This window comes from Dendrobates tinctorius, unplaced genomic scaffold (assembly GCF_039654945.1).
Source record: "Dendrobates tinctorius isolate UK_male_01 unplaced genomic scaffold, ASM3965494v1 ptg000035l, whole genome shotgun sequence".
In the NCBI taxonomy this organism is placed as follows: domain Eukaryota; kingdom Metazoa; phylum Chordata; class Amphibia; order Anura; family Dendrobatidae; genus Dendrobates; species Dendrobates tinctorius.
The window spans coordinates 33,236,925-33,264,475 of record NW_027361703.1 but is presented as its reverse complement, the minus strand read 5'-3'; the positions used below and the strand labels follow the sequence as shown (position 1 = coordinate 33,264,475).

Here is a 27,551-nt window from a genome sequence, read left to right as displayed (position 1 = left end):
GTTCCCACAAGTCTGTCTCTGACAATGTGAAGTCGGGGGGCAACCCATTAGGAGGGCCGGGGTATATACCTGGGGCCTCCTGGCGGTGCGGTCCCTGCTCCGATGCAGGCATAGCGGTGGTGGACTCTGCTTGGTGGAACACCGGGGACGGCGGTGGGGCCACCGGCGGCTCCGGATCCGTGGGGGTCTCCGTAGGGACCTGCGCAGCCGCGTCAGGTCCAGGCGGGAGCTCCTTTTCCTCTGCTTCAGCTCCCTGCGCTGTGTACAACTACTCCGGTAGTAGCGACAGGGAAGGAACAAAGTACGCTGCCGGTGGCATGGCAGCGGCTCCAAGCTCCACAGGGTCTGCCGGGAAGAGGTCCGCTGCAGCAGCGACGGGTACCGGTGTCGCGGGTAGGTGTAGGCCCCTCCTGGGCGCACTGCAGATTCAAGGTCCATAGCGTTTCCTGCTGCAGTTGCAGGCGGCACATCAGCTGGGCAATTTCGTCCTCCAGCTGCTGGCGGTTCATTTCTGCTACAGGGTCGGAGCCTTCAGCCATGGCGCCGGGGAGATCCGCTTCCCCGCGTTCCGCAGGCCTCCTTCCCTCTCTCTCCAAGATGGCGTTCTGGCATCCTTCTCCCTTCTCTCTCGGCCCCTTTCCCGCCACTGGCTTCTGCCCCTCCTTCCGGGGGCGGCGTCTTGTTCCAGCGCCTCCATACCAAGCCAGTATGCGAACCCCTCGGGGGGTGGGCCATGTTGCTGTTACATAGTAATTCAGGCAGGGGAGGCCCAAGACTCTTCGCGGTCTTTTCCTAGTACCTCCCATCTCTTTACGCCCTTCTTCTCCACGCCAACGGCCATTTTTAATGTTCATTTCACAGTCTATTAAATTGGATCTTCTGCACATTCTCAAAAGTTTTAAGTTCAACAAATCTCAGGCGCACAGAACCCGATGGCTTCGGGTCTCATCATCCTGTTCGTGATGCCAAAATTGGGTCGCCCTCCCAGGGCTGTGGGGTACTCGGTACCGGGCCGGTGTCAGAGGGATGTGTCACCGCAGCGGTGACCCGGACCATGGCCCTGGGCGCCCAAGTAATAGAAAGATGTGAATGGTGGAATGTAGTTAAATGAATAGTTCGCGACGCCACCTGTGGTGTTCGGCAAGGGAGGTGTTAAGTTGACGCTGCAGACAGATCCTCCGGGACAGATGGTGTGGTGCAGCAATGATGGTATAGCCCTCCACAGGCAGGGTTGTTGTCCCAGGGCAGTGTAGATGTGGGGACACTTAGGTGGTGTAGTGTCCGGCGCAGCGAATGTAGCAGTGTCAGGCAGATGGACGCAGGAAGGAATGGAGGACACCAGGACATGTAGTTCCAAAGCTTTACTCACAGTCTGTAGTGCCCGCTTCTGTGCCGTGTCCTCCGGGTCAGGGACTCAGTCAACCTCCAGGCAAGATGGAAAGCTCCGTTCCACACTCGGCCAACTTATGTGCCTTTCCTGAACGTCTCCTCTATAGCGCCTTTAAATGTGAAGATCTCCAGTAACGTGGTACGCTGGAGTTCCTCCTGACAGATGTTCCCAAGAACTCTACTTGCACGGCAGACAGCTGTAGCCTGCTTCGGGGACTCTCTACTCCTAAGTCTCAGCTCTCTATCCGTGTTGCTGTTGTGCCCTCAAGTCTTAGATGGGAGTAGTGCATTTGCAGCTTACTGCTCCACCGGTGTCTGCTGCAGAACCATTAGCGTCCATACAACCTCGGGGACCGGGTCCCGGCCTTGCGCTCAGAACTTCTAGGCAGGGTTCTTCCTCTAACCCATGTCCTCTGTGTTCCCTTTACTCCTACGTTCCGTACTTGTCTTTCCCTTCTATGGAAGTTCAGATTTCAGTTCTACGTCTTTCTCCTTCTTTCCTCTCCTTTCCCGTGCCAGCTGGCTCGGGTCACTGAGGCAGCTGCAGCACTCCTTCCTCCATCCCTTCTTCCAGGGATCCCCACTCCCTCCGAGTAGCTTCCTTCCTCACTGACCTCCTGTCAGACTGACCTGTCATCCTAAACCATTCCGCTCATATATATGTATCCTAAACGCCATCCGCCTCCCAGCACGTTTAGTGTTCCAAGCAGGGAACCACCAAAGGTGATCTGCTACTCTCTAAGCAAGGAGCCGCAATGTGGTTGTGCTGAACTACTCTATTGTGTGTGGTGCGAGTGTTGAAGCGTGGTCAGGAGCCTCCAACTTACCTGGATGGTGGGGTACCACACCTTAGGAGAGAGGTAGGTGCAGTACCTCTGTGGCGACTGAGCCTCAGGGGCACCACACTACCCTAACCCTAATGCTCACCCCTAAACCTAAGCTCAACCCTAACCCTATCCTAAACCCAACCTCAACCACAACCATAATGGGAAAGAATGAAAGAAATAAAACTTATAAAATAAAATAAATGTAATCTCACAAAGGGAATGATACAGGGGGAATAACACATAATTATTGGCTTTTGACCACTGAGATCAAATTGAACCATTAGGAAAAATCCATGTTGTTGCCAGGTGCTGGCTGGCAGATCTCAGCGGGCGCACGGCACAGCCATTTTTTTCAGGAAGAGGACGCACGGGACAGAGCTAGAGGGAACATGGAATGACAGAGGTACCAGGAAGAGGCTTGGGGACCTCATTTCTCTCTCCTCTGACATGTATATCAGAAGAGAGAGAAATGTTTTCAATAGTGGTCACACTTTTTTTCTTTATGAGTAGCAGCCCATCCTTAAAGGGGTTGTCCAGCCTTAAGCTATAAATTTGCAGTCATTCCGATGCAGGGCGGTTATGTGACTGCAAGTATGCAATATAAAAACTCCAGTACACATTCCAACTAGACAGTTTCTGCCTCGCTCAATACACTTGCATTGAGTGAGGCGATGCAAATCTGCTTGGTACGTGACCGCATGTATGCAAATCACATACTTTTTGCCGCCACTGGAGAATCCTCACAGCATGCAGTATGCACAACGTGATGATTCACAAGTCTGTAGTTACACAGAGTGACAGCAGACATGTAACGAAGACAACACAACCCCTTTAACATCTTTACTTCTAGCTGTTTCATAGGCTATATTCATACGACCGTACTGTTTGTCTGAGTGCTTCCAGTGGAAAGTAGTAACAGCATTCTGACTAGTTCAGATGAACGTTTGTACTGTTCAGATGCGGTACATTAAATGCTTACGTGTTAATTTCTTTAAAAGGGTTTTCCAATTACCAAAGTTCATTTTAACCCCTTCACTACCAAGGGTGGTTTGCATGTTAACTCCTGGGCCAATTTTTACAATTCTGACCACTGTCCTTTTATGAGGCCATAACTCTGGAACGCTTTCATGGATCCTGGTGATTCTGACAATGTTTTCTCGTGACATATTGTACTTCATGTTAGTGGTAAAATTTCATTCATATAACTTGCGTTTATTTGTGAAAAAAATGGAAATTTGGCGAAAATGTTGAAAATTTCGCAATTTTTGCAACTTTGAATTTTTATGCCCCTAAATCACAGAGATATGGCACACAAAAAACTTAATAAGTAACATTTCCCACATGTTTACTTTACATCAGCACAATTTTGGAACCAAATTTTTTTTTGTTAGGAAGTTGTAAGGGTTAAAAGTTGAGCAGCGATTTCTCATTTTTGCAACACCATTTTATTTTTACGGACCACATCACATTTGAAGTCACTTTGAAGGGTCTATATGATAGAAAATACCCAAAAGTGACACCATTCTAAAAACTTCCCCCCTTAAGGTGCTAAAAACCACATTTAAGGAGTTTATTAACCCTTCAGGTGCTTCACAGGAATTTTTTGAATATTTAAAAAAAAATGAACATTTAATTTTTTTTCACAAAAAAAATATTTCAGGATCAATTTTTTTTATTTTACCAAGGGTAACAGGAGAAATTGGACTGCAAAAATTATTGTGCAATTTGTCCTGAGTACGCTGATACCTGATATGTGGGGGGGACCACTGTTTCGGCGCATGGCAGAGCTCAGAAGGGAAGGAGCGCCGTTTGACTTTTACAATGCAAAATTGGCTGGAATTCAGATCAGATGCCATGTCACGTTTGGAGAGCCCCTGATGTACCTAAACAGTGAAAACCCCCAACAAGTGACCCCATTTTGGAAACTAGACCCCCCAAGGAACTTATCTAGATATGTGGTGAGAACTTTGAACCCACAAGGGCTTCATAGAAGTTTATAACAACCGCGGGACAATTAAAAAATCATATTTTTTCAAAAAATGATCTTTTCACCCCCAATTTTTATTTTCCCAAGGGTAACAGGACCCTAAAAGTTATTGTGCAATTTGTCCAGAGTACGCTGATATCCCACATGTGGGGGTAAACCACTATTTGGGCACATGGCAGAGCTCAAAAGGGAAGCAGCGCCATTTGACTTTTTTGGCTGGAATTGAGATCGGACACCATGTCGCGTTTGCAAAGCCCCTGATGTACCAAAACAGTGGAATGACCCCATTTTGGAAACTAGACCCCCCAAGGAACTTATCTAGATGTGTGGTGAGAACTTTGAACCCCCAAGTGCTTCACAGAAGTTTATAATGCACAGGCGTGAAAAAAAAAATCATAATTTTTCCACAAAAATGATATTTTTGCCCCCAATTTTTTATTTTCCTAAGGGCAACAGGAGAAATAGGACCCCAAATGTTGTTTTGGAAATTGTCCTGAGTAGGCTGATATGATGGGGTAAAACACTGTTTGGGTGCATGGCAGAGCTTGGAAGGGAAGGAGCACCATTTGACTTTTTCAACGCAGAATTGGCTGGAATTGAGATCAGACACCATGTTGCGTTTGGAGAGCACCTGATGTGCCCAAACAGTGGAAACCCCCCCAATTCTAACTCCAACCCGAACCCCAACACACCCCTAGCCCTAACCCTAGCCATAACCCTAGCCCTAACGGGAAAATGGAAATAAATACATTTTTTTTAAATTTTATTATTTTTCCCTAACTAAGGGGGTGATAACGGGGGGGTTTGATTCACTATTTATGGCGGTATTTATATTTGGCAGCTGTCACACGCTAAAAGACGCTTTTTATTGTAAAAATAGTTTTTGCTTCACCACATATTGAGAGCTATAATTTTTCCATATTTTGACCCACCGAGTCATGTGAGGTCTTATTTTTTGCAGGACGAGTTGACGTTTTTATTGGTACCATGTTTGGGCATGTGACATTTTTTGATCGCTTTTTATTTCGTTTTTTGGGACGCAGAATTTACAAAAACCAGTGCTTCATGAATTTCTTTTGGGTGGTGCGTTTACGCCGTTCCACGTGCGATAAAATTGATAAAGCGGTTTTCTTCTTTGGGTCAGTACGGTTACAGCGATACCTCATTTATGTCTTTTTTTCTGTTTTGGCGCTTTTATGCAATGAAAACAATTTTATATAAAAAATAATTATTTTTGCATCGCTATATTCTGCGAGCTATAACTTTTTTATTTTTTCGCTGATGATGCTGTATGTGGCTCGTTTTTTGCGGGACAAGATGATGTTTTCAGCGGTACCATGGATATTTATATGTGTCTTTTTGATCACGCGTTATTGCACTTTTTGTTCGGCGGTATGATAAGAAATCATTTTTTGCTTCGTTTTTTATTTTTTAAGGGGTTGGCTTAAGGGGTTAACTAATGGGACAGTTTTATAGGGCGGGTTGTTACGGACGCGGTGATACCAAATATGTGTACTTTGTTTTGTTTTTTTTATTTCCAAAAAATGAATTTATTGGGGAATATTTTTTTTTTTTTAATTTATTTAGCGATTTTTTAAAAATTATTTTTACACTTTTTTTTACTTTATTACAATGTCCCGGGGGGACATAACTGTCATGTGACAGATCGCTGATCTGTCACATCACAGATCGCTGTGACAGATCAGCGATCTGTCACAGGCACTGCTGCAGGCTTCCTCATGCCAGCTTCCTGCAGGCCCCCGGAGGTCCCCGATGCCATATTGGATCCGGGGACCTGCAGGAAAAGAGCCCCCGCAGCAGCGCTGCACATTGCGCTGCCGTGGGGGGCTCAGGGAAGCACGGGGGGAGCCCCCTCCCTGCCGATGCTTCCCCTTAACCCCCGGTACATCGCGATCGTGTTTGATCGCGGTGTTCAAGGGGTTAACGTGTCGGGAGTGGTCCGTGACCACCCCTGACACATTGTGCCGGTTGTCAGCTGTGATAATCAGCTGACATCCGGCCGCGATCAGCGGCGCTCACCACGTGGGCACCGCCGATCGCACTAGACGTACTATTCCGTCCTTGGGACTTAGGTCCCAGGTCACATGGACGGAATAGTACGTCCATTGTAGGAAAGGGGTTAATCAACAGATCTTAGAATTATAATAATTTTCACAATTGCATGTGTTTAAAAAAATGTTCCTGTGCTGAGATAATCTTATAAATGTGTCGCTGCTGTGTACTGTGTAATGGCTGTGTCTGACCGTACAGGGTCATGGTCTGATCATACCACAGCTCCTGGTCAGGGGAGGAAGCAAAAAAGTATACAGACATTACAGCACAAGACCATAAATAATTTTTTCTATGAGGTAAAACATTTTTTAAAAACAGGCAGGGAAACACTTTATTTCACAAAAAAGAATCAGCTATGATCTCTTGCAGTCCTGTCTGTATACTCTCTGTATCTTCCACAACTGCCCAGGAGAGGTGGTATGATCAGACCATGTTCCAGTAATTCCATGTTCCAAAATAGGTAAAAGTAAGCAAAAGTTCGGTAAATGACCGAGTTCACTAAAGGCGCTTTCAGATGTTAGTGTTTCCAGTAGCAGCACAGTCCACAAAACGTCCTGCACACATGCGCACTGATGACACCCCTTTGTCATCAGTGTGACATGTACCAGTGCCTGGAAATCAGCGGTACTGTGTACTCTGTCGGGTGCTGAAGAAGTCAATTCACATCACTGTCCCCTGCTCGTCCTGCAATCAGCGCTAGCAAGGACCAAGGATGAAAGTTGTATAAATATTAAAAAAATGATTTGGGGTTCCTCTATATTTTTGATAACTAGCCAGGCAAAACTAACAGCTGCAGACTGCAATCCTCAGCTGTCAGCATTAGCAAGGCCGGCTATGAAGAATAGAGGGGTCCCCACACCATAATTTTGAATGATTTACATAAATAATTAAAAAATACAGCAATTGTTTCCACCACATTTTTGACAACCAGCCAATCTAAAGAAGACAGCTGGGGGCTGGTATTCTCAGACTGATAAGGGACTATGGGTAGCCCGCCGCTGTCCAAGAAATGGCACATCTATTAGAAGTGCCAATTCTGGCACTTTGCCTAGATCTTCCCACTTGCCCTATGGCGGTGGCAAGTGAGTTTCATATTTATGGGGTTGATGTCACCTTTGTATTGTCTAGTGACATCAAGCCCACGGCTTAGTAATAGAGAAGTGTCTATAAGACGCTTATACATTACTAATCCTAAAGTTATATTGTAAGTAATTACACAACCAGAATAAAGTCCTTTAATCAAAAGAATGACAGACTCATTTAACGAATCTAAACTGGACCATACTCACGTGAACGCCCAGTCCACAGAAGCCAATGTCTCCTATAACAGAATTAGAATAACAAACCACAATATTCCTTACTCGTCCACCGAGAAGATAATAATACAGTTGTCCAAGATGGGTCTAGCTCTGCTACATCTAGGTGGCAGGCTGCATTGTTGTATGATGTGACTATACATCCTGACATCCAGAGACACTGAGCTGCATGTGTTATCGCTGCTCAGTGTCTTGCGGCCAACTGATATGACCTGAATGATGTCTCCATCAGCATGAGAAAGTTCACTGCTGCTGCTCAGTGTCTCTGCTGGATGGCAGCCTGTAAAGTCGCATCATTTAACATTGTAGCCTGTCATCTAGATCTATCACAGCTAGACCCATCGCGGAACAAATGGATTACTATCTTCTCTGTGGACAGGTGAGGAATATTGTTGTTTATTATTTCAATTCTGTTACAGGAAACATTGGCTTCTGTGGACGGGGTGATGACGTGAGTATGGATTAATTCAGGTTCATTAAAGGAGTCTGTGTCGTTCTTTAAAGGACTTAATTATGTGTGTGTGTTTTTATACATTATGACTATGGGGTTAGTAATAGGGGCGACTTATAGATGCCTCTCCATTACTAACCTCTTGATCTGATGTCACCTGATAATACAAAGGTGACACCAACCTCCTCAAGTATCACCCCACTTGCCACTGCACAAGGGCAATTGGGAAGAGCGAGGCTAAGTGCCAGATTTGATGCATCTTATGGATGCACCATTTTTGGGGCGGCTGAGAGCTGATGTTTTTAGTCTGGGAGGAGCCAATATCCATGGCCCCTTCCAAGGCTATTAATATCAGGTCCTAGCTGTCTGCCTAGCCTTTGCTGGTTATTAAAGTTTTGTAAATTAATAAATGACGTGGGTCCTGCCCCATTTTTGACAACCAGCAAAGCTAAAGCAGACACCTGGAGGCTGGTATTATCAGGCTATTAAGGGACCATGGATATTGACCCCCCAGCCTAAAAATAGCAGCACGTAGGCACTCCAGAAAAGGCGCATCTATTAGATGCGCCAATGCTGGTGCTTTGCCCGGCTCTTCCCTCTTGCTCTGTGGTGGTGGCAAGTGGGGTTCATATTTGGGGGGTGGATGTCACCTTTGTATTGTCTGGTGACATCAAGCCAATGGCTTAGTAATGGAGAGGCGTCTATAAGACGCCTCTCCATTACTAATTCTATAGTTATATTGCAAATAAACACACAGCCAGAATAAAGTCCTTTAATTGAAAGAATGACAAAGTCTCCTTTAATGAATCTAAATTAAACCATACTCACTGTTTCCATGGTCTCCTGTAATAAAACAAAAATAAAAAACAACTATATCCCTCACCTGTCCATTGTTCTATCCCATGCCATAATCCATGTCTGGGGATAAACCGTTTTCAACCTGGATAGTGCCAAGATGCTGCAGTCCAGTCTGAGAACCACTGAGGAATGAGCTCCTGCGAACTCAGCCTCAGTGACTAGCAGTGACGTCATCGAGGTTACCGCTGGTCACTGAGGTTGCCTTCCTAGATCGGCCCCTGAAATGCAGATACCTTGGTGAGATCAGACCTGCACTGTGAGACTTTTTCTCACTGCGCTAGTTTGGATTGGGTTGCTTTCTAGAAAGATGCAATATTGCAGTTTATTTGTGTATGAGGTTACAAGAAAGGATAAATAATCCAGATATTTATGCTGAGTCCTGCATTTGGCATCAGGAAGAAATTCTTTTTTACTGATAATTATCTTGTTTAGTTTTATTGGTTTTTCTCTTTTTACTACAGGATAAAAGGTAAAATGTGATATGTCTGTTTTCAATGTTAATGACTATGTAACTATGGTAGCCCCAATATCATAGCTGCAATTCTCGTCTACTGATTTTTTCTTGGGTAGCCTTAAATGGAGTACAGGGAAAAAAAACATAATTTTGTCATTTTTTCACATTTTTACACAATTTGCATGCTCATACTGTATAAGTTCTAAATGAGAAAGAAGAATTACCTGAATATCCTCTTCAGTTTCTGTCACATCTAGAAAGAGGTCATTTCCTGAAAAAAACACACCACAATTTGAGCCTTCAGAACCACTAATGATGAATACGGTATGATACTCCAGCAGCACTAGATCAGGTTTGTGGCTGGTAATATATACGATTTTGACAACTGACCGAATCTCTAAAGTAAGATGTTGGTGTCGGAGTAACAATACCAACACGCTCCCCACCTTTGTCTACAGGTTACATCTGACTACTAAATTGATCACAATGTTTCTTTGATTTGGGCAGGAAGTGATATCTAGAAATATTTCCCTTTTTTTGAACAGTAAAAAAAAAAATAACTACAACATGGTCAATTTATCCAATTTTCATGCTGCATGTGGCTCTGAACATTATGGGCAGTGTGAATTGCAGGTATTATGGTAGTTACATTGGTTCGGACTGTTTATTCTGTAAAAATGTACAGATGTGGTCAATCTATAACCATGATGTCGGTATGGCTTATTCTTTTATTCTTTAACTACGATGTAAACTTCATTAAGAATAGTTCCCAATATCTACTTTTGGGGATCAATTTCTGCAACACTTTTAGTTCAATCTGTTACCCAATTAAATAGTATTAGCTATACTATCCCACAAAACATTGCATATCGAAACATTGTATTATAATAGATAATCTCTCGCCTGTGATTTTTTTTTTTTTTACTTTCAGTTATGTTACAACAGCTAGAACCTGCAAAGGCATTCTAGGAAACACCATCAATTTTTTCACACTAGCATTTCTACATGGCCCCCAACATTGTTCACAACTTCTAATTGTGGGTTGATCATTTTGGTGCTTTAATTGGAAATTGAAAGGCATATCTTCAGTGGAAAAAGAATCTTCACTTCCGTGAGAAAATTAGACTATTTTTTAATCTATGCTCTATATTAGGTATTAGTTCAGTTCTTAATAAGTGCATTTACACTGTACGATTATCAGGAACTAGGAATGTTTGTTTTCGAGAATCATAAGTAAAACATCGAGTAAAATGAGCTTTTGTTTGCCTAAACTTTATTGTTGTTAACAGCACATGCTGAGTTTACAAGACCTGTGCTACCGAGAAAAATGGCAGCCTATGCTCGCTGAGCGATCTATTACTCATCTTTCTCTGCCCATCTCAAGTGCGGTTGGCCTATCTAAACAGGCTACTAGCCCCTTCATGATTTATGGCGTACATTTATGTCATATGTTGTGTCTCTGAATTTGATGCGGGCTTGCGAGTCTGCGTCTTTCCCAGCAGATAATCGCTGATTTAATCGGCTATCATCTGCATCTAACAGCCATGGGTGAAGCGGAGCCCCATATGTGGCTGTTAACCTGTAAAATGCCACTATCAAATCTCTTACAGCAGCATTTAACAATTCTCAGTAGGGGGGTGCGTCATTCCATGGTCCCATTTGCGCTCCTGTGACGTGATCTCGGGGTGCCGATGGGTTGCCATGAAAGCCGGAGGTCTGCTGAAGACCTTCGTGCCTGTCATGACAATTCTCCTGTGTGGCTGGCACTCATAGGAGATCGGTATTTTAGCTATACATAGCTTTGCTAATGCGCTGATATGTATAACACAGGTGATCAAGATGATCACAGCTTCAAGTACCATAAAAAAAGTTTAAAAATGAGAAAGAGAAAAAAAAAACAGAAAAGTGCATTAAACCCTTTTGCTCCATTAGAAATAAAAAATGCCACTAATGTAAAAGTCCAATCTATCAAAATATAAAGTAAATTAATTTTGTGTGTCCTCTGCTTATTCCCTATTTTTCATTATGTGGCATATATTATTATGTTACATATCCTATTAAAGCATACGGCTATTCATTACAATCTTTTCATGCTTTAGTGTCATTTCATTCTAAATATCATTATAGTAATCAGACCCGGAGTGTCTGATTACTATGGAGAATGGAATTTGGTAGGATGATTTTACTTCTAGAACTCGTGATATGGCTATATTGGTCATAGTACAGTAATAAAAAGGATATCTGTTTTGTAGCAATTAGTTATGGGTAAACGTGCTCGGATAAAGTGTTAAAGTGTTATCCGAACGTGCTCGTGTGCTGAGTGTTTTGGCATGCTCGAAATATATGTTCGAGTCCCTGTGGCTGCATGTCTCGCGGCTGTTCGACAGCTGCAACACATGCAGGGATTTCCTGTTTGTTAGGCAATTCCTGCATGTGTTGCGACTGTCTAACAGCAGCAGCCGCGGACATTCGAACATATTTTTCGAGCACGCTGAAGACACTCATTTTTAGCACCCTATATCCGAGCGCAATCACTCATTACTACCAATAATTCAGTGTGTCAACCCTGAAAAACTGAGCTTTAAGGCTGCCCACAAATTAACTTGGTAGTGCAATGGGGATGTGTTGATGCTCTCCAATTGCATCAGTACTGCCCCAGTGCACTGCCTTAAACATGAAACTAAAGTGCAAATTAACACACTAGGTCCCCAGAACTGAACTAACGTCATGCCATTCCAACCTTGGGTAGAGAATGAGATGTGCAATTTGCTCTATGGTTGCGCTAATATTCTACGGTAAAGATATGATAAGGGACAGGTTGACTATGAAAGCTTAGGACAGTGACGAGGAGAAAAACAAATTCATTGCAAAAAATAAAAAAAAATGTTTTTCTTACCTTTGACACAAAATGAAGGGGAGACTGTCTGTATTCCACATATTCAGACTGTGCACATTTAGACATTTTAATTTGTAGAAAGAAGTTATCTATATAATTAGCAACCAATGTGTGTAAACTGGGAGCGCTATCTCAATAAGATTGCCGGCACGTATTGTGTGGCCTACACAAGCATATTTATGGCTGATGTGTTATATGACGAACTTCCTAACAATGCAGTTAAAAATGTCTAATATAACAATAATCAGCCTATTTGCATTTGGTAGCACAAAGGACTGTAAATGGCTGTGTTAGGACAAAACAATGACAATGTAAATGCTACATGCATGTAATAAACAACCAAAAACACACACAATACTGTACATATCAAATATTAAATGTAGGTTCAGTTATAGACATAACAAAGTCAACACAAGTTCTTGTTTTTACGACATTCGACAACGGTGTTTGTGGAAATGGTGAGCAAGTGATCAAGCAGGTGGGAGAAGATAAATCTATCCGTTCATGAAAGAAGAATCCTATGCAATAATAAAAAATGCAGTCTACAACTCGTGATTGGAGCCAAATGTGTAATGTGAGCTCGATGGAATAAAATATAATATTACTTTAATTAACATTGTAATATATGATCAAACTGTTATTTCTATTGTTGAATTTACTATATACGTCCTGCATATAGATATATTGCATAGGACCCTAACACCAGCAGATTTAGTGATTCAGGAGAAAGGAGAAAGGTGACAAAGAAACTGTGCTGATTATAACACAATGATTGATGAATGTATGCAACCAATTATGACATAACAGCATACGTAATATTAATTATAGGACTAGTCTTCAGGAAGTCAATGGCGTGGTATGAACATGGAGAAAATGGAAGAAACTTCACACGTAAACCTAAAGCACGGCCACAAGTGATGATAAATATATTAGCAACATAAATTATATATTAATAGATGCAAGAATTTGTAATAATGAACATGTAAATGATTCACTTCTTACATGAAAAAGCTTTTATACTTGTCCAATACAAATAATATTAGTAGAATATGGTGGCGATTGCACTACTGCTCCCATTTATAATGAGTGTGCACATTTGGCACAGGCTCAGGAATTACAGTTTGGGGTTTTCAATACTCGATGGATACATTATAATTTAGCCCGATTTGAAGGGTTTGATCAGGATTAGAAAACAGGATTTGTTATTTTCTAGAAATTGAACCACTTCTTGCCATGGGCTAAGCTTGCTTTTGCTATGGGATTTATCTGCAATAACAGACACAGACCAAGGAGAACAGTGGTGCTGCTTCAGGGTGAGTTAAAATAGGCAGACTGTAATCCTGATCAACCCACTTACTTATACAGTATACTGATTTTCCGTTTCATACCGTTTGTGACACATATAAGACACAATGTCATCACACTCTCTGATATTTGTACAAGGTTTACTTAGTAATGACGTAAACCTGCTGCATCATCAGAAATCAGGAATACAAAGAAGATGTACCAGAAAGATGGAAATCAGTGCGTCTACACCTCTATCTAAGGTCTGACATGATTCAGTTTGTTCATTATCCAGATATACCTTGTCCAGGGAAGTGTCAACATTGCCATATTAATGTCTACATAACCATAGGTCACATGAAAGAATGATATGGATGGTATCAATCCATTTAACACCTAAATCTTAAACAACTGAGACTAGTGTTAAGATTACCTTGAATTGGAGCTAAATACTCAAAACTCCAGTAATCATGGGCTATGCACAATTATGACCTACTCTATGTGATTTACCGTACTTAGAAGGTTTCCTATAGTCACAAAACCTGAATGCACCAACAAAATAATCAACACATGTGCTACCATTAATAACAAAATAAACATCAAATTAATCTAAGAAGGTTTGGAAGTCTGAGACATACATTTTTTTTGGATAGTATTGCATGCAAATATACTTTCTCCTAAAATGAAAAAAAAAACTCTTCAACAAGCCTTGCTACATGACTAGGGATGTAAAGCTCATTAAAGGGATGAACACTAACTCATCTGCTGTTTCCCCATGAAGCATTGACAATTTGACTGCAATCCAGCTGATTTCCTTCAAGAGGAAAAAAAACGTTATTTTAAGGTAGTTATTGATCAGCCTTTACAAAGTTATGACATACAGTACATCCTTACTTTATTTTGTTCCTTCTCTCTCAAACACTATGATGAAAGTGTGTTTTTTAACTGCCTAGTTCATGCTATCTTTGGAGATGCTTTGACTTACAGATCTAGCAAAAAACTGCTTACAAACTATTCACAAACTCTCTGCCTGTGCACGTGGGAGGGCAGAAGAGACGCTCACACAGGGAGAGTGTAAATTTGTGCTTGAGTACAGATTCTTGCTAGAGCAGAAGTTCAAAGCAGCTTGTGAACAAGCATGAACCAGTCAGTTAAAACAGCACTGCATTAACAGAAGGCAGCAAAATAAAGTAATTGATTATACTGTATTTCAAAGATTCATATCTTTGCAAAGGTCAATCAATAATAACCGTAAATAGAAAAATAGTGTATTTTTTTTTTTAAGGAGAACCAATCCCCTTCTCCTAAGCTAGCATTAAACTAAAAATGACATTTATGTAGATAATACTTTAGACAATCCACACTTACAACTCTAGGTTGTGTTCACTAACTTTTCTAAAGAGAAGACTTGGTAATTTGGTCATGTTCCACCACATTTTTTTTCTATATCAGAAAATCTTTCAGAGAAGCTTTATAAATATGTTTTTTATTTCAAAAGAAAACTTTTGCAATTGTACTAACATACATGTTTTTAAAAGATGGCAACATAATGGGCTTTAGTTTGAAAAATTCCTATGCAGGTCAACAGTTTTCAGCTTGTTTGTTATATTTTGGTGCAAATGTGCATTCAAAATATGAAGATCTGAAATGGTTCTGCCTACAGCAGGGTCAGAGCAGTGATATATTGCAATCTGGTTTTCTAAAGAAAAGTAAATTTTTAAAACGAATATATACCTACGTAAACCTCATTGTAAGGTTTGTACTTCACGCAGTAAGTACACCATTTCTGACAACAAAAATACTGTCATCAAAATGCATCATACTATAAAAGTTCCCCATGATATTCTAAGGTTTCAGTGGTAATCAGGTAAACAGTATATAAAAGGAGTCCATCTAATGACTGTCTACACGCAATGTCCATACACGACTACACTATATGCTATATTGTAAACTATGTATACTATGTGATAAATACAGCAGCGGTTATTAAGGTCAGTATGTGGACAGAATATCAGAATCTTGCGTGTCATTATTATTGCATAGTCATAAGTCATTCATTCTAAACAGCAAATTAAAATACGTAATACTTTATATAGTACATCTGTGCATCTATATTTCCATATCCGAAGATTTATATCGTCATACCTGCGTTGTCCGTTGTCATATCAAGCACCACTTGATCACTGCGCTTCCCATACAGACCATTGCTGCACAATGCCACAACTTGAAGTACATAACTTATGTTGGGCATTAAATTATACAAAATTGCACCCTAAAGAACAAAATAAAAATATTTAAATTGCCTATAAATGTGGTGAAAATAAGCAAGTTTTACTTCTGAAATGTCTTGTTATATTAAGCATTCCCATTAGAAAATGGAAATCTTGAACAATCCTACATTGGATTGTAGAATTACCTTTCAGTGCAAAATATTAGGGAAAGAAATGAAGATGCGATAAATAGCATTTCTCCTCAAACTTAAAATAAAGGCAAAAGCATAGAAAAAAAAAACAACACAGCACTGGTTAAAATACATTGAGAATACACTCCATAGTATGTACATGCGATTTCTTAATATCTCGTACAGTTATAATCCCACTGGTAATGTACCCTAAGAGCTCCTTTATTATAGTAGGTAGTGATGAGTGAGTATACTCGCTGCTCGGGTGTCCTCCGAGTATTTTGGCGTGCTTGGAGATTTAGTTTTTGGTGTCTTATCTGCATTATGTGCGACTTGTAGACAGGCTGAGTACATGTGGGAATTCCCTAACAAACAGGCATTCCACACATGTATTCAGCCTGTCTTGCAGTCGCAAATCATGCAGATGAGACGACAAAAACTTAATCTCCGAGCACGCCAAAATACTCGGCGACCACCCGAGCATGCTCGGGAAAACCCGAGCAACGAGTATACTCGCTCATCACTAATAGTAGGTTGTGAATAATTCCATACACCTGTTAGTGCAGAAGCAAGTTCAGAAGCGTACTTAGAAGATCAAATGAATAACAAACTCGATAAGATTAACAAAAAGGAAAGATGTCACCCAGATCACTAAGGATATTGGCGGGTGTAGAATAATGGTCCTCTGAGCTTGCCAGGGGTAGGAACCTACACACAACCCTTATCAGCAAGAGCTTTGGCCAAAAATTTTCAGCAGAACATCTCCCTAATGTGGGACTATCCCACTGAATCTGGGAAGGTTGGAAGGTATTTCCTGCAGATAAAATAGTGATTTTATCAAAACTACAGCAAACAGCCCAGTTAGTGACTGACACATTGCTGGAATCAAAGTCTCTGTCTCTATATTATGCTGCTTCAGATTAGGTGGCAAAAACCATGAGACAGTCTCTGGAAAATTCAGTTCTCTGTTATGGGAGCTGGAGAGCCGCAGGGAATGTGCAGAACAGCCAGCTTATGAGGTGACCATGCTTTGGATGATATTCATAAGAGTAATCTCCATGAACAAGAATCTATGGAGCTATGTATCATGGCTTTTGTGCCAGTTTTGTGACTGGTGTCAAAAATTTGTGGATTTTTATTGCATGCCATTTTTATATAAAAATGTGTGATTTTTGAGGAGGGAATTTTATGCTGTTCTGGGTACTTTTTCTAAGTGGCCATGGTTAGATAAGGTTTTAATCAGATTTATAAATAAACTCTTTTAAAAAACAAAAATATTTGTAAATGTTCTATGTGAGTATTGTAGTAAGGCAGATCCATTTTCTATATGATAACTTCATGTTAGTTATATGGAAATAACTGTCTAATAGCAAATATTTTGGCAACAAGATTTATTTGAAAGTAATAATGCCCAAATAATATACCAAGTGCTACAGTTATATGGTCCAGTCTGTTTTTAAACATATCAGGTTTGAGAAACTTAGATTAAAGGGAACCTGTCAGCAGGATTGTGCACAGTAACCTACAGGCATTGTCAAGTCGGCACCATTATACTGATTAAAATGAAACACTGGTTGATGAAATCAGTCTTGTGGTTGTTGTATAATATTTAAAAAATTATCTTCATCATTTTGGTGGTGCCAGATTTTTTATTTCGGCTGCAAAATGGCAGCGGCGGCGCTTGCGCAGTAGCATCTATTGGAACCCAGTAGATGATACTACACAGGCGCTGGCACTGGCACCATTTTGTGAAGAAATTTTTGTTTTTAACCCACGATAGTATAGGAATAAATCATAAATGCATATAGCCATATTAGGCTATTAGGCATGTATCATGCTACACCACACGCCATTTTGATAAAGCTGAATTTAAACATGAATACCTACGCAGAGCACCACATAAAGCCCTCCCACAGCCCTGCCCCAGAGCACGAGCATATCATTAACTGAAAACTGAAAATAAAGATTAAACAACAACCACAAGATGGATTTCATCACTCCAGGTATCATTTTAATCAGTATAACGGCGCCGACCTGATACTGTGTGTAGGTTACTGTGCACAATCCTGCTGACAGGTTCCCTTTAAGAGCTAAGGATGGGATGAAATCTTGTCATAGATGACCAGGACAGACTTTCCAGGTCACCCAGAAAAAGATCTGAATCTGTCTATGGCTTGCCATCACTCTTAATATAGGACTTCCGGGGAGCCATAAAATACTTATTTGACACTGGCTTGACTTTGTAAATCATTTAAAAGGAACCTGTCAGCAGGATTGTGCACAGTAGCCTACAGACAGTGTCAGGTAAGTGCGGTTATACTGGTTAAAATGATACCTGGAGCACGAGCATATCATTAACTAAAAACTGAAAATAAAGATTAAATAACCACAAGATGGATTTCATCAGCCAAGGTATCATTTTAATCAGTATAACGCTGCCAACCTGACACTGTATGTAGGTTACTGTGCACAACACTGCTGACAGGTTCACTTTAAAGCATATTTTGTTTTGCTGCATATCATTATAAAGTCCATGCATGGGACACAAAAGAAAAAAAAAACAAGCATAAAACAATTACCAAGTCCTGATATCCATCTGTCAGGTATTCATGTCTTGTTTGGTCTTCTCCTTGTAGCTGCTGATAATAGACCAAATATCTCTCAATAATTGCTTCATAAACAACTCGAGGCCTCTTCCATGTAATTAAAAGGCTTGTGCTATTCTGGGATTCAGCCTGGACATCTTCTGGTTCTGAACTGCAAACTGAAAAAAGGAAAAGGGAGAAAAATTAAAATACTGTATTTTTGCTCATATAATAATAATAATAATAATAATAATAATATCAATAATATTACATGTAAATTGCTCTGCACAACTTACCCATCATCAATAGGGAACCCTAAATAGCAGACATATTTATAAAAAGTAACAAAAAGAAGCAAAACAAACAAACAAAAAAAAATCAAACAGCAAGCAGAAACAGACCATCTGTATATGGATTTCTGTATATAGTTATTCCATACCTAAAAGGGTTATTCCCATATTCACACATGGGTATTGTTGGATAGCGCTTGTAAATACAAATAATTCAGCAATTTACTGTAAATATTTCAGCAGTTCTTGAAATAGTAACACTTTTCTTTTGCTTACAGTTCGTTGCCCTGGACACCGACCACAACAGTACATGAACAGCGCTTACAAGCTCTTTTCTATTGAACTTGTAAGCACTGTTTTAAAGCTCACCAGGATTGCTGAAGCATGCTGTTAGTTCCTAATATCAGCCTGTTTCAGCTCTGTGCTTACAAGTTAGACAGAAGTAGTGGTCAGTTTTCTAGGCAATGAGCTGTAAACAAAAGAAAAGCGTTAAAATCTCAAGAATAACTGCAAATTTTAATAAGCAGAAAAGAGTAAAAGTGCTTGCTTTTTAAGCACTATTTGAAAATATTCATCTAAGAAGATGAGAATATCTACAGGGTGGGCCATATATATGGATACACCTGGGTGGGCCATTTAAAAAGTTGCAATCCAAAATGGTCGACTTCAAAATGGCTGTCATGGTCACCACCCATCTTGAAAAGTTTTCCCCCTCCCATATACTAATGTGCCAAAAACAGGAAGTTGAGATCACCAACCATTCCCATTTTATTTAGGTTTATCCATATAAATGGTGCTGTGAGCTGGAGGACTGTGAGGAATCATATATTAGGGGTCATCATTCTGTGTTTGGGGGCTATGAAGGACTATACTGGGTCGGGGTGCTATGGGGTCCATAATATTATGTGAGGGGCTGTGAGGTTGATCGTACAGTGTTGAGAACTAAGGGGGGCCATCATACTGTGTGTGGGAGGGGGCTGTGGGGAATTATACTGTGGGTGTAATCATTCTGTGATTGGAGGCTGTAGGGGATCATACTTTGTGGGAGACCATTGTACTATTTATAGGGGTTGTTGGGGTCATTATGCTGTGTGTGGGGCTGTGAGAGTGATCATACTGTGTTGGGGGCTTGTGGGGAATTATACGGAGACCATGGACAGCCATCATATTGTGTGGGGGCAAACATACTGTATTGGGGGCTGTGGGGATCATACTATGTCGGGGACCATGGGTACCATCATACAGTGCATATGGGGCTGAGAGGGCCATCATAGGGGCTATGGTGGCTATCATACTGTGTTAGGAGGTTATGGAGGATCATACTGTAGTTCTTACCATTCTGTAGATAGACAGCTGTAGAGATCTACTGCATAGGGGTCATTATTTTGTGTGGGGTCATACTTTTTGGGGTACTGTGGGGACCATCACACTGTATGGGTAGCTGGGGGGCTCATACATTGGTTGGGAATATGGAGGGATCATACTGTTTGGGGGGCTGTGGGGAAATCATACTTGTGGGGGCCATTATACTGTGTGACTTTTTTTTGATGCTGTGGGAGATCATGCTATATATGGGGACCATCACACTGTATTGGGGGCTTTGAGATAACATATTTTGTGTGGGGATTCATACTGTGTGCGGGGGTTGTGGGGTATAGCATGCTATGTGGGGAGCTGTGAAACCATTATATTGCGTTAGAAGGAATCATACTGTGGGTCATCATTCTGTATTAGGGACTGTGAATGATCATAATATGGGAATCATAATTCTAAGTTGGGAGGTTGTGGAGGACTATACTGTGTAGAGGTGTAGAGGGGCAGGGGGCCATCATATTGTGTGGGAGCTGTGAGGTTGATCATACTGACTTGGGGGACTGATGGGGCCATTATTCTGTATGGGGGCTATGGGAGATACAGTGGATGTAATCATACTGTGTGGGAGATAATGACTGTTGCTGTGAACGTGATCATACTGTGTTGGGGCTGTGGGGGATCATACTGTGTTGGGGTAGGGTGGGAGCCATCATATTGTGTGAGGGCTGTGAGGGTGGTCATACTGTGGTGGGGAACTGAGGGTGCTATCTCACTGTGTGTGGGACTGTGGGGTGATTATACTGTGTTGGGGGGACCATATTGTGAGTTTCATAATTCAGTGTTTGGAGGCTGTGGGGGATCATACTGTGTGGGAGACTATCATACTATTATAGGGGACGGATGGGGACATCATACTGTGCGTGGGACTGTGAGAGTGATCATATTGTGTTGGGGGGCTGACGGGGATCATACCACGTATGAGGACCATGGAGGCCGTCATACTGTGTGGCTCTAATGATACTATGATGAGTGCCGTGGCGCTCATCATAAAATATATAGAGTGCCATGATCCTAGTGCAGGTTTTGGATCTGCAAATCAGGGGTTAATGGTTGTGGCCTCTCTTTGGATCAGGGAAGTCATCTTATAGCCCTGAGGAGCTCCAAACTCTGTCAGTTATACTTTTGCCCTCGGCTAAGTAGTTGGACCCTTGTGTGCTTGTGCCGGCTCTGTGTTTGATTCCCTGTTGTTGATCCGGTCTGTCCTTCCGTCTTGGTTTGTGTCTAGTGATTCTGTACCATTTGCTGTCTGCCTGGTACTTGACCTCTGCTCCTCCCTGACTGCTTGCTTCGTCTGTCCCTATTGTACCTCCTCTGCCCTCCACCGTTCTGACCCCTGGCCTGCATCTGACTCTTCTTCTGTTATACTCCCTTTGGTACCATTGCTGCCCTCTCCGCTGTCTCCCCAGTGAGTGTCGCGGCGGACTCCGCCCCAGTCCCGCCTCCTGCGGTCACGTGCCGCAGGTCCTGTGACCCTGTGGGTACGCTCACTCCCGGTAGCCTGCGGGGTGCCACCCGTCCCCGCTCGTCTCAGGCTTAACCGGATCTGTGCTGGGTGCCCATCACCGGTTAGTTCCCGTGACATACAGTAGAGGACTATGAAGGCCATCATACTGTGTTGTGGTGCCATGGAGGATCATACTGTGGGGCTCATCATTCTATATATAGGCAGGGATTACACTGTGTGGGGTTCATTATTCTGTGTGTGGCATCATACTTTTTGGGGTGCTGTGGAGGGCATCATAATCTGTGTGGAGCTGTGGGGGCTCATACTTTAGTGTGGGATATACAGAGTTCATACTGTGTGGGGGATTATGGGGGCAAATGTACTGTATGTGTGATTATACTTTTTGGAGGCCATGGGAGATCATATTGTGTAGGGGACTGTAGAGGCCATCATACCTTATTGGGGGCTTTGGCACATCATATGGTGTGTGGGGTCCTGCATAGTGTGTGTGGTCCAGCATAGTGTGTGTGGAGCTGTAGAACTATCATACTGTGTTAGGGACTTTGTGGTCATCATACTGTTTTTGAGGAAGCGGTTGATCATGGTACTGAAGGCTGAATACCAGGAGAAGTATGATTTACTGTTCTTTATAAACTTTATAAAAAGCAGTAAATTATAAGGTTAAGAGCTGCTCAATAATAAAAAATAAAATCAAAATAAAATACGTTAATAATCATATTGAACAGAATTGACTTACTTTGGCCCTCCATAGACGACAAAAATTCTCATGTGGCCCCTGGGGAAAATTATTTGCCCATCCCTAGTGTACTGTAGCTGGATAAATTAATGCACATTAATGTTTCTTCTAAACATGGAGTAGAATCCTATGTCAACACCATGGTTAATAGTGAGGAAATGCAGTTTGAGGAAGTCGTTCAGTAATCTATTTTTTGGACACTTGGGGGAGCCATATACTAAGGTATTGATTCTTACAAACTCCATGTGCAGCCATTGTTTGCCATAAAGTAACATTAGCTGATACATCCTGGTACTACATTACTACTGTAACCATTTTTTAAACTAAGATAATAATCATGTCAAGTTACAATAGTTTACAATATATTCAATATTAAATGGCTTTTCCTTGGGTTATTGTAATGCGAAGTCACCAACAATGTAGAAAGCCAGTGAAAATGCAGATCTTTTATGTGAACATGGGAATGTCACCAGTAAAAATGAAAAGCCTGCTCTGATTTGTGTCTGATGCATCTCTGCAGTACTACATGCATGGTAGTGCTCCTTTACCTGTTCTCGCCCTCAACAAACAAAGTGATAGTGATGTTGAGCTTCCTGTGGCTATTTCTGTCTATTACACAATGTCATTTTGTTGGAATCCAAATCAGTTATCAGTGTTCCATAAAGATAAAGTCCCAGGTTACAATATTTTTAACTTACAAATATCTTTCCAAAATGAACTCACGTAGATCTGTCATACCTGACACCAGATTTGACAGTGCAAATGCACAGACTGGCTTACAGATCTGTCAGAGCAATGAGGCAAACACCATTGTTTTCCTGCTTGGCATTTTAACCCCTTAGCGACAGAGCCAATTTGCAGCTTAAATACCAGGCCAATTTTTACAATTCTGACCACTGTCCCTTTATGAGGTTATAACTCTGGAACACTTTAATGGATCCCGCTGATTCGGAGATTGTTTTTTCGTGACATATTGTACTTCATGTTAGTGGTAAAATTTCTTCGATAAGTCTTGTGTTTATTTATGAAAAAAATGGAAATATGGCAAAAATTTTGAAAATGTTGCAATTTTAAAACTTTACATTTTTATGCCCTTAGATCACAGAGATGTGTCACATAAATTTCTTAATAAATGACATTTCCCACATGTCTACTTTACATCACCACAATTTTGGAAGCAAAATTTTTTTTTGTTAGGAAGTTAAGGGCCTGTCACACTAAGCGATATCGCTAGCAATATCGCTATAACTTGTGACGTTATAGCGATATTGCTAGCGATATCACTGTGTCTGATACTTACCTACAACCCGCTCCCCCGCTGGTTATCGCTGATCGCGCGTGAACAGGCTAGACTGTTTCTCGTCGTCAGCTTCCTGCTGTGACGACGAGCGACGTGTGGAGCCGGGCGGGAGGATGCAGGATCGCCTGGTGTGACAGTTAAGTAGCGACCACCGACCCCAGCGATGTCGCTGGTGAGATCTGCCAGTGTGGCAGCTCACTAGCGACCACTTAGCGATGTACCAGCGATCCTGACCGCGTCATATCGTGTGACAGTACTTTTATAAGGGTTAAAAGTTGACCAGCGATTTCTCATTTTTACAACAAAATTTACAAAACCATTTTTTTTTTAGGGACCACATCATATTTAAAGTCATTTTGAGGGGTGTACATGACAGAAAATACCCAAAAGTGGCACCATTCTAAAAACTAGACCCCTCAAGATGCTCAAAAGCACATTCAAGAAGTTTATTCACCCTTTAAATGCTTCATAGGAACTAAAGCAATGTGGAAGGAAAAAATTAACATTTAACTTTTTTTTGCAAAAAATTTACTTCAGAACCAATTTTTTTTATTTTCACAAGTGTTAAAAGAGAAAATCAACCACAAAATTTGTTGTACAATTTCTCCTGAATACTCCGATACCCCATATGTGGGGGTAAACCACTTGTTCAGCACACAGCAGAGCTTGCAAGGGATGGAGCATCGTTTGACTTTCTCGACGCAGAATTGGCTGGAATTGAGATCGGATGCCATGTTGCGTTCGGAGAGCCCTTAATGTGCCTAAACAGTGGAAACCTCCAACAAGTGACCCCATTTTGGAAACTAGACCCATTAAGGAACTTATCTAGATGTGTGGTGAGCACTTTGAACCTTCAAGTGCTTCACAGAAGTTTATAAACGCAGATCCGTGAAAATAAAAAGTCTTTTTTATTTCAACAAAAGTGATTTTTTAGACCCAATTTTTAGACCCCCAAAGTTGGTAAATAGTGGAAACCCCTTAATTCTTGCTCCAACCCTTACCCCAACCCTAACCCCAACCCTAACCCTAACCCCAACCCTAATCCCTAATCCTAATTCTAACCCTAATCCTAGTTCACCCTAACCCTAATTCTAACCCTAGCCCTAACCCGACCCCCCACCCTATAAATGGTGGTGCCATGTCGCATTTGGAGACCCCGTGATGTGCCTAAACAGTGGAAACCCCTCAATTCTATCTACAACCCTAACCCCAACACACCCCTAACTGTTGTGAGTTCATTTTTCCCTTCACCAGTGAGGTCTGATGAACTCCCTCTTCTGGCGAAGGAAAGTAGTGAGGCTGATCACCAAACAGCTGAGCAGGTAGATGATGACTGGGTCACAGGAACTGATGACTGGATATAAGGCAGCCGACGCCCTGCTGCCTCGCTGGTGATTTCCTGCTGGATACTTGGAGACCAGTCTGATTTCTGCTTCTCAAAGCTAAGTTTTGCTCTGCCTTTTGTACACTTTAGTTCTGGTTTTGTTTGCCTTGTTTTTTGGAGTTCAGCCATCCCCGGCCGGGGGTGAGCTGAATTCCATTTTTGTCTCTGATCTGTTGATCTCTGGCTCTGGCTTCAGAATATACCTGAGTGCTGATATAGTCTTTTTGAAGCCTAGTGACTTCAGGGCCTGTTTTTCCTATCAGTCTGTTGGTTCATTTTTGGATAGGGTTTTTGCGGATTGCAGACAGCAGCTTTTCTATCCTGTCCTATTTAGTTAGCTTGGGCCCCATCATTTGCTCAACCTATCTTTCTATCTGTGTTAGTGTTTTTCATCTTGCTTCACAGTCATTATATGTTGGGGGCTGCCTATTGCTTTGGGGTCTGCTCTGGGGCAGTTTACTTTTCCCCTTTCTTTCTTTAGGCCTATTTAGTTCTCCGACTGTGATCGAGGGGTCTAGGGCATCGTAGGAACCCCCCACGGCTACTGCTAGTTGTTGTGGATAGGTTCAGGGGTCTGCAATCCGATAGCTTCCAACTTCTCTGGTTTTCTGGACTTAGCTATTATTTTTGTTTTTTCCTCCTTCGGTGACTCATCCATAACACCTAACCCTAATCCCAATCCTTATCATAACCCTAACCACAACCCTAACCCCAACACACACAAACCCTAATCCCAACTCTAACCCTAACCACAAGCCTAACCGTAATCCCAAACCCAACCCACCCCTAACCCTAATCCCAATCCTAACTACAACCCTAACCCTAATCCCAACCCTAACCCTAATTCCATCCCTAACCCTAGACCTAGCCCTAACCCTAACCCTAACCCTAGTCCAGCCCTAACCCTAACCCTAGCCCAACCCTAACCCTAGCCCAACCCTAACCCTAACCCTAGCCCAACCCTAACCCTAACCGTAGCCCAACCCTAAGCCTAGCCCAGCCCTAGCCCTAGCCCTAACCCTAACCCTAATGGAAAACTGAAAAAAAAATATTTTCTTTATTTCGCTATGTTAGCCTAACTAAGGGGGTGATAAATCTGGGGATTATGTACTATTTTGTTTATTTTGATCACGATGATAGTATCATTGTGATCAAAATGAATGAATGGAATCTGCCAGCCGGAGCCTGCAGATTCCCGGAGGCGCTGTTATGAACTCATTTTCGGCTCCACCAGTTGAGAGTTCCCCTCCCGTTCTCCCTCTGGTGGTGACAGGAGGTAGTGAGGTTGGTTTAAGTGGTAGTGATCTGCCACCTGATGAGGAAAATAATGATTGGATCTCTGGAGTATCAGACTGGATATAAGACAGCCGACGCCCTATCCTAGTGCTGGTGATTCAGTCTGCTTCTCAGGTCCTGGACTTCAGCTCTCTTCCAGTCTTCTCAAGTTAAGTTTGTTTTTTGCTATTGTTCACACTTGCGCTTGTTGGTCAGTTCAGTTTCTTGTGTGGTCAGCCTGCCCCTGCTGGGGCTATGCTGAATTTCCACTCCTATGTATCAGTATTTGCCAAGCTGCTTTTTGTCCCTTATTGGATTGGCCTCTTTTTGTTCTGTCTCAGAATATTTCAGAGTGCTGATATAGGTGTAGAAGTCTAGTGATTTCAGGGTTAATTTTGTTATCAGAAGTGTTGGACAATATTTTTGTAGGTTTTTTTAGCAGATTGCAGACAGTGTCTTTCCTTTCCTGTCCTGTTTAGTTAGCCGGGCCCCATTGTTTGCTCAGCCTATTTTCCTGCCTTTGTTTGTAATTTCATCTTGTTTCACCGTCAATACATGTGGGGGGCTGTCTTTCCTTTGGGGTCTGCTCTGGGGCAGTTAGTTTTCCTCTTTTCCTGCTTTAGGCTTATGTAGCTCTCCAGTTGTGACGAGGCGTCTAGGACCATCGTAGGAACGCTCCACGAATGCTGCTAGTTGTGCGGTTAAGTTCAGGGATCTGCAATCTGCATAGTTACCAACTTCTCTGGTTTTCTGAGACTTAGCTTGTTGTTTATTTTTTCCTCCTCGGTGACCCATTCATAACAGGGCGCACAGCGCATGCGCCCGCTATTTTCTCTGGATCCAAGATGGCGGCGCCCACCAGAGGACGCCGGCGGGACGCGGGACCACCGGGAGGGGACCCTGGACCACGGAGAGGTACCAGGGGGGATCGGGAACCCTAGTTCTCTCTCCTCTGATGTGCGATCACATCAGAGGAAAGAGAAATTTAATGCACAACCGCGGCTTTTTTTTTTCCGGTCGCTGTTATATTGCAATCGGGGTCGGTAAAAACCGACCGATTCATGTTCTCTGGGGTCTCAGCTACCCCCGGGGTGGGTGTACAGACTGGTAGCCGCTGGTGAGTGTCCTCTGCCACATTTTTCATACTTTTGTACTGTGCCCTTTGTGGACATATGATGTTTTGATGCTATGTGAGTAAGTGTGGAC

At 42.1% G+C, this 27,551-nt stretch overlaps 1 protein-coding gene across 4 annotated transcripts in view; it reads right to left on the bottom strand.

The window, feature by feature from the left end:
* PTPRZ1 (protein tyrosine phosphatase receptor type Z1) overlaps positions 1-27,551 on the bottom strand; it is a 354,695-nt gene that overhangs the window by 140,023 nt on the left and 187,121 nt on the right. For all 4 annotated transcript variants that reach the window (XM_073573380.1, XM_073573381.1, XM_073573382.1 and 1 more), the window contains exons 9-11: positions 18,516-18,700; positions 15,681-15,807; positions 9,580-9,626 (exon numbers count right to left, since the gene is read on the bottom strand). In XM_073573380.1, the coding sequence (XP_073429481.1) occupies positions 9,580-9,626; positions 15,681-15,807; positions 18,516-18,700 (359 nt within the window). The remainder of the gene's footprint in view (positions 1-9,579; positions 9,627-15,680; positions 15,808-18,515; positions 18,701-27,551) is intronic.